The 12,235-nt window shown below is 42.0% G+C and overlaps 1 protein-coding gene across 1 annotated transcript in view; it reads right to left on the minus strand.

The window, feature by feature from the left end:
- WNT4 (Wnt family member 4) overlaps positions 1 to 12,235 on the minus strand; it is a 53,591-nt gene that overhangs the window by 21,183 nt on the left and 20,173 nt on the right. Inside the window, exon 2 of the mRNA XM_075840777.1 lies at positions 1,665 to 1,900. Coding sequence (XP_075696892.1) covers positions 1,665 to 1,900 — 236 coding nt within the window. The remainder of the gene's footprint in view (positions 1 to 1,664; positions 1,901 to 12,235) is intronic.

The raw sequence follows: 12,235 nt of genomic DNA on the forward strand, positions 1-12,235 counted from the left end.
GTGTGACATCAGGACTAGGTCAAAGACTAGGTCAGCGTGACATCAGGACTAGGTCAAGTGTGAGATTGGTGCCGGTGAGAGATAGCAGCGGAAAAGACAGCAGAGAACCAGATACTGTCACATTCAGCAGCCGAACACGTCGAAAGTGCCAGCCTGCGTGCTCCCGAGAGTCAATCACGGAGGAGGAGGCGAATACTGATTGTGTTACAGGGAGTCATTGTCTGTCAGAGATTCCCAGACCTAAGTGGCAAATCAGTGTGAATTTACGCCCCCAAAACCACACCCACGTAATACCCATGTTGGGGTATATTTACATGTGCCGTTTTTTTGTGTTTTTTGTTGTGATTTTGTGTCAAAAACGCCAAAAAAACTTCATGTGTGACTATACCCTGAACCTGACTGGTATTTTTAGGTGGAAAAGGTGGCGAAATAGAAAATGCATCACAAAATGTTTTTTCACCTTATCTTAGTGTGGCGAAGATGCACATGATTCAATAGAACGCCATATTTTTTTTTTTTGCCGGGAATTAGAACATTTATGCAAACATTGACCTGAGGCTCTGTTCACCACATCGTGTTTTATGTCAGACCTGGACCAAAATCTGAGTTTTTTTCACATTGTACTTGCAACTTACGTTGTTATACACCCTCACGAGCCCAGGTCACGTTTGGTGGGGCCCGCTCGCCAGGAGCAGTGTCATACAAGGCATGGATTACTATACTAGACAAATATTAGATAACTTTTTTCAGGTTCCGCTGATGTCGAGGGGATCTGACAATAATAAAATGTGTATGAGAGCAGCTCCACTATCCCCTGGGGAAACAAGGTCTAGCATGTTGGATTCTGACATGAGCGATGCTTTATTCATCCCCGAGATAAGTGGTGCAACTTAAGAGGTGTCTGGAAGATGCTTATCTCCCTCTTCCATTGGCAATAAACATGCATGCTCAACCACTTGATTTCTTGTCAGAAGGGCAAGCAGGAGAAATGAGCTCCGAACCTTAGCAATGAGTATTACTTCTTTTGCTACATACTAAAATGTTTACATTGTTGGAGGTATGCTTTAAATATGGCGGGGTTGTGGCAAAACATTTTATTATAACAATTGCCCCTTTAAGCCTACCCTTTAATTTTCCCTTGCCCCCTCAGACCCACAGGATTGGTAGTAGTTGCTTCGTGTAGGCTTGTTCAGTATTAGGCCCCTTCACTATAAGGCACAATATTAATAGATGTGGTATCCATGGACAAATTCTCCTTAGGTAGAATTTTTGAAGTACAAATGTATTACCACCATTGCCCGGGGAATTTGATGGTCCACCTCAGATGCTGTAGTTAGATTGACCCTTAGTGAATACAGTCAATGCCCCTTTAGAGTCACAAATAGGGGTCTCCTCCAAAAGCAACTTCCTCAACACTACTACAAGCCATCCAGGCCTCTTCAGTAAATCTCTTTATGGCCTGTGTCCTTCAGCAATGTAAGCCATTGCTTGAGTGATGTCTCAGATTTATTGGAGGGAATATTTAGGGTTATCTAATTACTAATAAGTAATGTTCTTCAAAAATCGTCAACCCTTTTCATGTGGGTAATAACTTTACTTGAGCTTTAGTAAGACTGTAAACGCCACTGCAAGGCTTATACTACTTAAAAATATTAGTTTCTTACCCTGAGTCACCACTTTTCCAAAAACAGGCAATGTGTCGAGTGTTGAGCAGTTCCAGCGTCGATTCCTAAACTGATACTGGCATTCTTCAATTGCCAGCTGAGCCCCTCGTCTTACAGAATCCATGACTTCCAGATTTCTCTTGCACATTTGCACCTGGCGTTGAATTAATCCCTTGAGCTTCTCACAAGTTTCCTCCTCTGAAATGCTGCCTACTGAGGACAGTTTTGCAAGGTACCTGCAAGAAACACAGAAGAAGACAACTTGATTTCTTGTAGACCAACCATTATGTCCACAATATGTAGAAAGTGGTGTTTAGGGGAAAGGTAAACCTGAAGTCAGCAGCTTATGAAGGTGGAGAAGCTGATAATATTCTTCATACATAGGTATGGAAATGTTTCTGAAGATTCTCAGACCTGGAGCTATGAAATATAAAGTAGTAACCATGGGAGGTGACATTTTCCTGGAATTATCCCATTGAATGATATTACAGTAAACCAATACAATTAATGTTGAGCAAATGTCATGTAAGGCCTGGTTCACATTGCGATTTAGCCCTACATTTAGTTTGTACATCGAGAAAGCTCTGAACGTACACGCTAAACGTATCTATAGGGTTTAATTAGCCAAAAACAGGCCAAAAGAATGTCCTTTTGGTCTCCGTCGGGCTTGCATTTATCAGCACATCTTTTTTTTGGTGAATGGAATAACGTAGGAGGCTACGCTAATCCATTCTGAGGGATCCCGCAAAAAAAGCATAACGCATATACGGTATATGTTTTATAAAAATGGGAGCCTATGTGTGACGGATGCCACTGAATGGCATCCATCAGATATATACATTAAACTTATATCTTGGGGAGCTTCCCCAGGGCCGAAGTTCCCGGGAAGAGCACCAGGTAGCGCTTGGCCCTGGGAAAGCTCCTGACATCTCTGTCCATATATGGACAGTGACATCAGGGGCTTTCAACTGCAGAGTTCTCGGCCACAGCATCGGTAGTGCTCTGGCCAGGGAGACAACGTCATTGTCCATTCTCCAGGAGCAGAATCCTGGAATTCCGGCATCTAAAAGTTCCTAATGTCACAGTCCATATATGGAACTATCTATAGAAAGGTGCTCCATATATGGACATTGACATCAGGGGCTCCTCCAGGACCGGAGTCCCCGGAAAGAGAACTTGCGATGGTCTGGCAGGGGGCTCCAGCATTGTAGTTTCTGACATCACTATCCATATATGGACAGTGACGTAAGGATCTTCCCCAGAAACTCAGGCGACGTATCTCACCGTATGCCTATACAGAGGGATACGTCACTACCCTCTGTCAGAGGTAGAAAAAAGCAGAGGATTGGAGCAGCACTGTGAACAAATGCCTGACTAGGCTGGTGAAAAGCTTCAAAAATAAAGGAGTGACCTCACTTGAAAATGCGTTCATAGAGGAGGTGAAACGTTGTGGTTCCATGTTGGATGAATAAATTCACTTTATTTGAGTGCTGCTTCACGTTCTCTTTTTTGGATCTCTGTCAGAGGTAGATGTCGGGACTGACGTATTCCCCCGACGCAAGGAAAATAACGTGATGTAAACTAGGCCTTAGGCTTTATAAAGAGCCTTTTGTATCTGGTGCCTGGTTGCAACTAAAAAAAAAACAGATGTAGATGACACCAGGGTGCAGGAGGATATTAGGGACAGCTCTAAAAATGCATTGTGACTTTTACGGCTTGGCATTGTCAGCCTATGGTCAGGTTGTTTTGCAATAAATCTTGACAAGAACAATGCCTGTCTTACATATCATAGAGGCTCAGGTTGGGCCCTTTACCCTTCTCTATGGGCAGAGTGAACCGGTGTAAGGCTCCTCTCTACACAGGTTTTGCTGAATTAGCGAACAAAGGGAGAGTAAACTAGTTTAAAGGGCTTTTCGTTTTAGAAATAGCTTTTTGTTAGAAGGTTAAACTGATCACAGGTGCTCCAGATGCTGCGACCATCAACGATCAGCTGTAAGTTATCAGCATGTGTATCATTTCCCTGCAGTGCCACCACAGGGGTAATTAAGTATTACACATTTCCCATGGACATTAATGAGCCATCTGTGTGATGTATGAACATGCTGGGTCCCATGGACTGAGAGGCACTCTTTATAGTGAAGATGGGTTTTCTAAACCAGACAAATATGTTGCATAAGTAATGAGAAATAAAGGCAAACAACTATCAGACCCACCTGTTGCCTGGTGGGGAACCATTTATAGAAAGGTGCTCTATTATGATTTATACTACTATGGTATACCCTCTTTCTAAGTACACCTGCCATAATATTTCAGACACTTGAACAGTATACGTCTATCTGTCTATCTATCTATCTGTCTATCTATCTGTCTATCTATCTGTCTATCTATCTATCTATCTATCTATCTATCTATCTATCTATCTATCTATCTATCTATCTATCTATCTATCTATCTATCTATCTATCTATCTATCTATCTATCTATCTATCTATCTATCTATGTATCTATCTATCTATCTATCTATGCGCATTACAAGTGATGAAGCACTAAAAATTCTGTACAATATACTGTTTTATTTTTCCATCATTATTAACGATATTTATCTCACTATTGCTATTAATATAAATTCTTAATAAATTACAATATTTATTATCACTATGTATTTATTTCTTTTTTTTAAAATGTATGACAATTTTTACTGCTTTGTATACACAAACAAAATACAGCCCCTCTCTCTTTTTTTAATTATGTCTAGCGGGTCCTCCCCCCAAACTTCGACCCTGCCCCATATTAGGTGGGCATTTTTAAATTGCATATAAAACGGAGCTATTTGCACTATCTATATGGTGTATTAACCTTATGAAGGGGTTGGTAGAAACCCCGAAAAGCATAGTGTCAGCACCAAAATATAGTATTATATAAAAACCCGAAACCTCAATTACTTCCGAAAGCAGCGCAGGCGACAATCTCTACTCTTTCTTTTCAACCTCACATACTTCAAACTGGCTCACTATCAGGTATCTGGGCTGGGAAGCCTGGCAGCAGCTTTACCACCATACGGTTCAATTTGAACAAGGCCAGAACAGGAGTTGTGCCCATCAGCACAACACAAGTAGATGAGTGCAATCTATCACCTACTATCTGAACTAAATCTCTATATCCGTGGTTGCCCTCTGAAGCGCCATCTCTCTCTTTTATTTCCAAAAACTTGGTAAGACACTTGAACAGTGGCACTCTAATACTCTTGCCTGGAAGTTGCCCATGTAGCCCTATCTTCTGAATTACCAAATCTCATATGAAGACCGCTAATGTACTCATCAAAATAAAACTGTAATACAATGACCAGATATGTAAATTAAAGGTTTACTCAGTATAAGAAAAAATATTATTTCATTAAAAAAAAAATCTAGATACAGTGCCACTCTTGTTCATTGACTGTTTCCGGTATTGTAGCTCAGTCCCATTCAAATGAATGGGACTGGCGCCTGAGCTGCAATACCAGACAGACCATGGACAAGCATGGCGCTGTTCTTGAAAACCTGGACAACCCCTTTACGCCCAATTTTTTTTTATCCCTGATAGCACTGTTCAGGACACAAGATGTGCTTGCAGCCGTATTCGTTAGGGCCGCGATGACAGACCGTTTCAGTGTGTTCTCTTTCTTGTAGTAGATTTGCAGAATATTTTGGCAATGGATGACTAAATTACTTACAACTACACATTTGGGCAGTTAAAAACTATTTGCTTGTTTCATTACAGAGTGTGGACAATGTGTGAGATAATGAAGAAAAACTGAAAAAATTTTAACGGCAAGTTTCTGACTATAAGAATCTGCAGGCTTGTTGCCTGTAGAGCTTACAATCCAAATGTTCTGGGCCGGAAAAAAGCTTCCTTGTCTTGTAAATGTTATCTTGGCAGCCTGACAACCCATCTGTCTCCTGCTCAGTGATCAATCGTCTTCTTACTGACATATCTTACAGGAAGTTTGGGCAGTGATCGGCCCTCTTGCTTACAACTCGGCAACTTTTTTCTCTATCTTGCTGATACTATAGGGATGTGCATTCCTTGCTGTGAATCTATCTTGTCAGAAATCCTGATTACTGCTGTATCCAAGTACTACTTGGAAAAGACAGAGGTCTTCAGAGTCAGCCAAAATAAGCAGAAAATAGTTGTGTGTGCCAACTCCCAGCTGCCATACCGTCTTCTCCCAGCTTCTGCTGTTTTGTAATCACTCACACACATCTAACTTTCCAACCAAACCTTCTGAATTGTAATTTCAGCCTTCTAGTTCTATTGTAGAGGAAAACAAGTCAGGTAGTATATGTAGTAAGGGTATTTTGGCCACTAGACAAGGGGCCTTGAGCCCAGAGAAGAATAGTCTAATGCCCAAGAGGACCACATTTTCCTGTCCAATGGTGCTACGACGACAAATATCTTACCCTTCCCTGGTGTCGTTTGATGTCTATTCATGCCATACAGTCCAAGTGGAAAGACAACCAGTCATAGAAAGACCATACGAGCAGTTCTTGGTGAGGGCTTCCTCCAGTTATCTTGGACAGATTGGGTGATTTTGTTGCACGTCACGGCAGTAATTTACAGTAGGATGCTTGTGTTAGGCCTGACATTTTGGAAATTATGGCCATTTCTGAGTATTTACACATCCATAGATAACATAGACTGCTTAAGAGTCTGGTGGGATTGGACAACATCCATGGTTTACGCTAGTTTCCGTCGATCTACCAAGTCAGGAGTTTATAAAACATCCCAAGGGTAAGGATCAATCTTAGGGGACACCGGAGTATAACATTGCTATCTGTAGATAAGGTCATTTAGTTGAAGAATGTTTTTGAATGTCATGGGAATAGGAAAATCTGGTCTTCTGGTACTTTGTGAAATGATAACAATGGGCTCCTGACTTTACCAATGGAAGAACACAGAATATACCTGGACTTGGCAACCAAAGATTACAGAGACTTCTCCAAATTATTCTTACAGCACACGGTAGCATGAACACAAAACTATTGTAAATCATATCCATGAAACAATTGTCATGTTCCTTCTGATTCTTGAATAAGCAAGAAATTAACTACAGAGATGTCAGTTAGTTACAACATGGTCCCACAAATAGATAATAAATGACCCAGGAGTCCTAAAACGAAATATATTACAGCAAACATCCATACTGGATCCGAGAAGTGCCAGATTATCACACCCTATGCCTTGATATACACAGAGAAAGAAGAGTTAAGGTGGCCAAAGACCTTTAATAGCTCTCGACCAAACGATCATTCGGCCAACAGCTATTCCCCCCGAGCCCCCCATATACATGCACACTCGGTTTTGCAGAGAAAGCTTGTGTTCTCAAGAGGAAGACAGGAATAATTATCCCCCTTGATAGCAAAGGATCGGGTATGCAGAAATTCAACATGCCTATCCTTCTTTTCCCCGACTTCTGCCGAATGAACCTCGGCAGAATGTCTAATACACAATAATTAGTTGTCCGGTCCTGCCGGCGGGTTCAGATGACGTAAATCTAATGTGTATGGTAACCTTTACTTTGAGAGTATAGAGTATAGATCATCCTGCAATACATGCGGCCCAATGAAAATTGGCCACAATAAGGTAATTGTAAAATACTCTTCCTAGAGGAGTCTCCTAGTTGGTCTTCAGCATCCATTCCTATGAATTTCTGGATTATCAGACACTTCTGTGCTGAAAAACAAGTGTTGGGCTATCAGCATTACCGTGTGTTTATATATAAATTTCCCATTTGAGCAGAAGCAATCCATTAGGAGAACAGTAGTGGAACTGCTGGAGATACACAGGCTGCCATAAAACAGCCTTTTTCTGCTGTGAAGTATTAGGGGTTGGATTCCTTGATGGTTGGCTCTATTACTGAATTGCTCTTGCTTGTAAAGGAAACAGTTCTTATATTCGATGTATATTAGTGACTTTCTATATATGCACATAGCAACATGAAAATGCATATTTCAGTACAAGGGTATGACTTTAAACTTGTAACTAAACTTTTGAAAAACTTCTGACATGTCATAGTGACATGTTAGAAGTTTTGATCGGTGGGGCACCGAGAACTGGGACCTCCACCAATCGCTAAACTGAAGCGGAAGAAGCGCTCGGGTGAGGGCTGTGCTGCTTAGTTTCTGATTTTCTTTTCTTGGAAAGCCGAGCAATTGGTGTACGGATTCATAGACTTTCAGAAGTTTTTTCAACGCTTAGTTAACCTTAAAGGTCCTGGGCCCCAATGTAAAATCTGTGAAAAGGCCTCCCATCTACCATGTTCAATTTATAATACTGGGGTCTTGTTGTGTGGCTTTTGAGCCCGCTAAGGGGCTAGGACCCAAGTTCCACTGCTACCTCTTGACCCCTATAGATACCCACCAGAATCAGTAACCCCCATCTCTATATATGTATGTATGCATCTTCTGATCTCTCCATAATAAGAAATACAACCTAGTGTCAGTTTAATAAGCAAGTAGAGGCAATTCTGCTCTGTCTCTCCATTGCACTGCCCTAGGATTATAATAGGAGGATTGCCTGGAGCTTTCCTGCCCACCGTGTCAATGGAAGATTTTATACAGATTTATAATTCATTTTTCTTGCTGGAAAGGCTGAGCTATAAATTATGTGTTAAGCTGCTGAAATTCCTTCGCTTGCCTTTTAGACCAACCTCCAGGAGGCCTACAACCTACAGCAATGTACTTATTAAAGACTCCATATCAGCTCCACATTTCGGCCCTGCCCTCAAAAGATTTAAAGGCCTCAAATATTTGAAACTTCCTCTCCGCGGTGATCCAAAAATCCTATTTATCTTGTGTATATCTTTGAGATTCCCCTGCTCTAACACTTTGGCTCAACCTGTTTCCTGCCACTGACACCAGGGAATGGGTTCACCATCTGCTGGAGAGACCCAAATAAGGATCCTCCAACCACTTTATATTATTGATCAAGTTACCTCCTCCAAGACTCCGCAGCGATGGCTCAGGAAATTCTCTGCCAGCTAAAACAAGATTATTGATAAAGTTACCAGTTACTAAATGCAGCCCAAATCAACAAGCCGGGGGCCAGTAATCCGCATGTGAGAGACAGAGTATTATTCATTCTAAAAACCAGCAAAATGCCCACACTGTACCTTTAAAGGAATGCTGCGTTATTTATGATTATAATTCAAGTATCAAATTCTTCAAGGCTGGGTTCACACTGAGTTTTTTGCAGGCAAAAAATCTGCCTCAAAATTCAGTTTGGAATTTTAAGGCAGATTTTGCTCTGCCTGCACGCCAATTTTCGCTGCGTTTTTCGCCTGTGGCCATTGAGCGCCGCGGGCAAAAAACACTGCGAAATACGCTTTGTCTGCCTCCCATTGATGTCAATGGGAGGTCAGAGAAGTAAACGCCCGAAGAGAGGGCATGCCCCTTCTTATTCTCGTGAGCCGTTTTTTCCGCTCGCGGGAAAAAAGCACCTCCGCCTACCATTGAAATCAATGGGAGGCATTTTCAGCAGTCTTTTGGACCATTTTCCGACGCGGTTTCCGCATCAAAAAACTCATTGTTAACTGACCCTAAGGGCACGGCCAGACGTGGTGGAATTGCTCTGGAATTCCACTGCGGACAGTCCGCTGCAGAAATCCGCAGCGAACATTTTCTCCATTGGTTTCCACCCCTTTTTAGTTAGGTTCGTGCAGACGTGGCGGAAAACTCCGCTGCGGACCATAAGCTGCGGTGCGGAATTTGGTGTCCCCAGCATACACTGGCTGTTGCGGACATGTAGCGGACTTACTGCGGAATTTCTCCATTGACTTCAATGGAGATTCAAAATTCTGCAAGGAAATCCGCAGATGTTATGTGTGTTGCGTTGCGGATTGGTTTTACGAACAGGATATTTCTTCATTCTGGCTAGACCTATATGTTTCGAGGTCTATAGCCAGACTGAGATGAAATGTTTTAAAAGACAGCAGGATGTACTCTTCACCTGAATACGCAACGGCTAATCCGCAGAAATTTACTGCACATTTGAGTCAAAGCCGCAACGGAATCTGCAATGCAGATTATGTGCGGCATTGATGCGGACAGTGTCTACAGAAATACGCCACGTCTGGCCATGCCCTAACACTATCATAAAAGTAAATAAACATATAATAATAAAAGTATAACAAAATTAATAATAAGTATAATAATAAGTATAATAGTAATAATAATAATAATAATAATAATAATAAAAAAACAATAATAAGTATAATAATAAATATAATAATAGGTATAATAGTAATAATAATAATAATAATAAAAAAACAATAATAAATATAATAATAAGTATAATAGTAATAATAATAATAATAATAATAATAATAATAAAAAAACTATAATAAATATAATAATAATAATGACTATAATAATAATAATAAGTATAAAAAATTATAATAATAATAATAAGTATTGTCAAGATGTTAAAAAAAACCTCTATGACTACGCTATTTCTGAGTTTTGTTCTGGAAAAGCTGGGTGGCAACCAATGTGGCTGCTAATATGTGTACTTACAACATCAGTTGCTCCTAAAATGGAGACCCCAGCTCAGGTTGGTTCTCTTCCCCTAAGGGCATGACCACACGTGGCGGATTTCCTCCGCAACTGTCCGCATCAATGCCGCACAGAATCTGCATTGCAGATTCTGCTGCGGATCTGCACAAAATGTGCAGTACATTGATGCGGACTAGCTGCTGCGGACTGCGGGAAAAGTACTTCCCTTCTCCCTATCAGTGCAGGATAGAGAGAAGGGACAGCACTTTCCCTTGTGAAAGTCAAAGAAATTCATACTTACCGCCCGTTGTCTTGGTGACGCGTCCCTCCTTCGGCATCCAGCCCGACCTCCCTGGATGACGCGGCAGTCCATGTGACCGCTGCAGCCTGTTATTAGCCTGTGATTGGCTGCAGCCGTCACTTAGACTGAAACGTCATCCTGGGAGGCCGGACTGGAGACAGACGCAGGGAGTTCTCGGTAAGTATGAACTTATATTTTTTTTTACAGATACATGTATATTGAGATCGGTAGTCACTGTCCAGGGTGCAGAAACAGTTACTGCCGATCGCTTAACTCTTTCAGCACCCTGGACAGTGACTATTTACAGACGTCTCCTAGCAACGCTCCCGTCATTACGGGAGCCCCATTGACTTCCTCAGTCTGGCTGTAGACCTAGAAATACATAGGTCCAGCCAGAATGAAGAAATGTCATGGTAGTAAAACCAATACGCTCCGCAGCACACATAAGATCTGCGGACTTCATTGCGGAATTTTGACTCTCCATTGAAGTCAATGGAGAAATTCCGCCATGAGTCCGCCACTGCTCCGCAACAGACAGAGCATGCTGCGGACACCAAATTCCGCTCCGCAGCCTATGCTCCGCAGCGGAATTTTACGCCTCGTCTAAACGAACACTGCTAAATTAAAGTGTAAGTCAATGGACAAACGGCTCCGCTGCGGATTAACGCTGCGGAGTGTCCGCAGCGGAATTTAAGTGAAATTCCGCCACGTGTGAACCCAGCCTAATAGTGATGAGAAGGGGGAAGATACACTGGTCTCTCTTGTTCTGGGGTAGGAGACATGGTGTGGTGGCTATGGCCTTCCTTGATGTATAATGTCCCTGGATGTCTCCTGGGTGTGACAGTAGCTTTTATAATAATAATAATCTTTATTTATATAGCGCCAACATATTACGCAGCACTTTACAATTTAGAGGGGACATGACACAAACAATATCAGACATTACATAGTAACGAAGTTCATTTACAATTCAAACCTGGAGAGTGAGGACCCTGCTCGCAAGAGCTTACAATCTATGAGGACATAAGGGAGACACAAAGTGTAATAGTGTTTGTTCTGTACAATGGTCCGGCCATTTTTATACACATGCGGTGGTGACATAAAGCTGCATGAGCCGGTCACCAGCCAGTATCCGTGTATGACGGACATGAAGAGAAGGAGTGTGACGGAATCTTATTCTGATGACTAATCTATAAGGGGGGCCATGGAAAGGAGTCAGATTAGGGAATGTTATAGGCCTGTCTAAATAGATGTGTTTTCAGGGCACGTTTAAAACTGTGGATATTGGGAATTAATCTGATTGTCTGGGGTAGCGCATTCCAGAGGACGGGTGCAGCACGAGAGAAATCTTGGAGACGGGAGTGGGAGGTTCGGATTATGAAGGATTTTAATCTAAGGTCGTTGGCAGAACGTAGTGCGTGAGTAGGGTGGTAGACAGAGATGAGGGAGGAGATGTATGGAGGTGCAGCACTGTGGAGAGCTTTGTGGGTGAGAGTAATAAGTTTGAATTTTATTCGGAAGGGGATGGGCAACCAGTGCAGTGACTGGCACAGATTAGAGGCGTTGGTGTAGCGGTTGGTCATAAAGATGAGCCTGGCTGCTGCATTGAGGATAGATTGGAGAGGGGAGAGTTTGGTGAGGGGAAGACCGACTAGTAATGAGTTACAGTAGTCAAGACGAGAGTGAATCAGAGCAACAATGAGAGTTTTGGCGGTTTCCTCCATAAGAAAAGAGCGGAT

The sequence above is a fragment of the Rhinoderma darwinii genome, chromosome 10 (assembly GCF_050947455.1).
Source record: "Rhinoderma darwinii isolate aRhiDar2 chromosome 10, aRhiDar2.hap1, whole genome shotgun sequence".
Taxonomy (NCBI): Eukaryota; Metazoa; Chordata; class Amphibia; order Anura; family Rhinodermatidae; genus Rhinoderma; species Rhinoderma darwinii.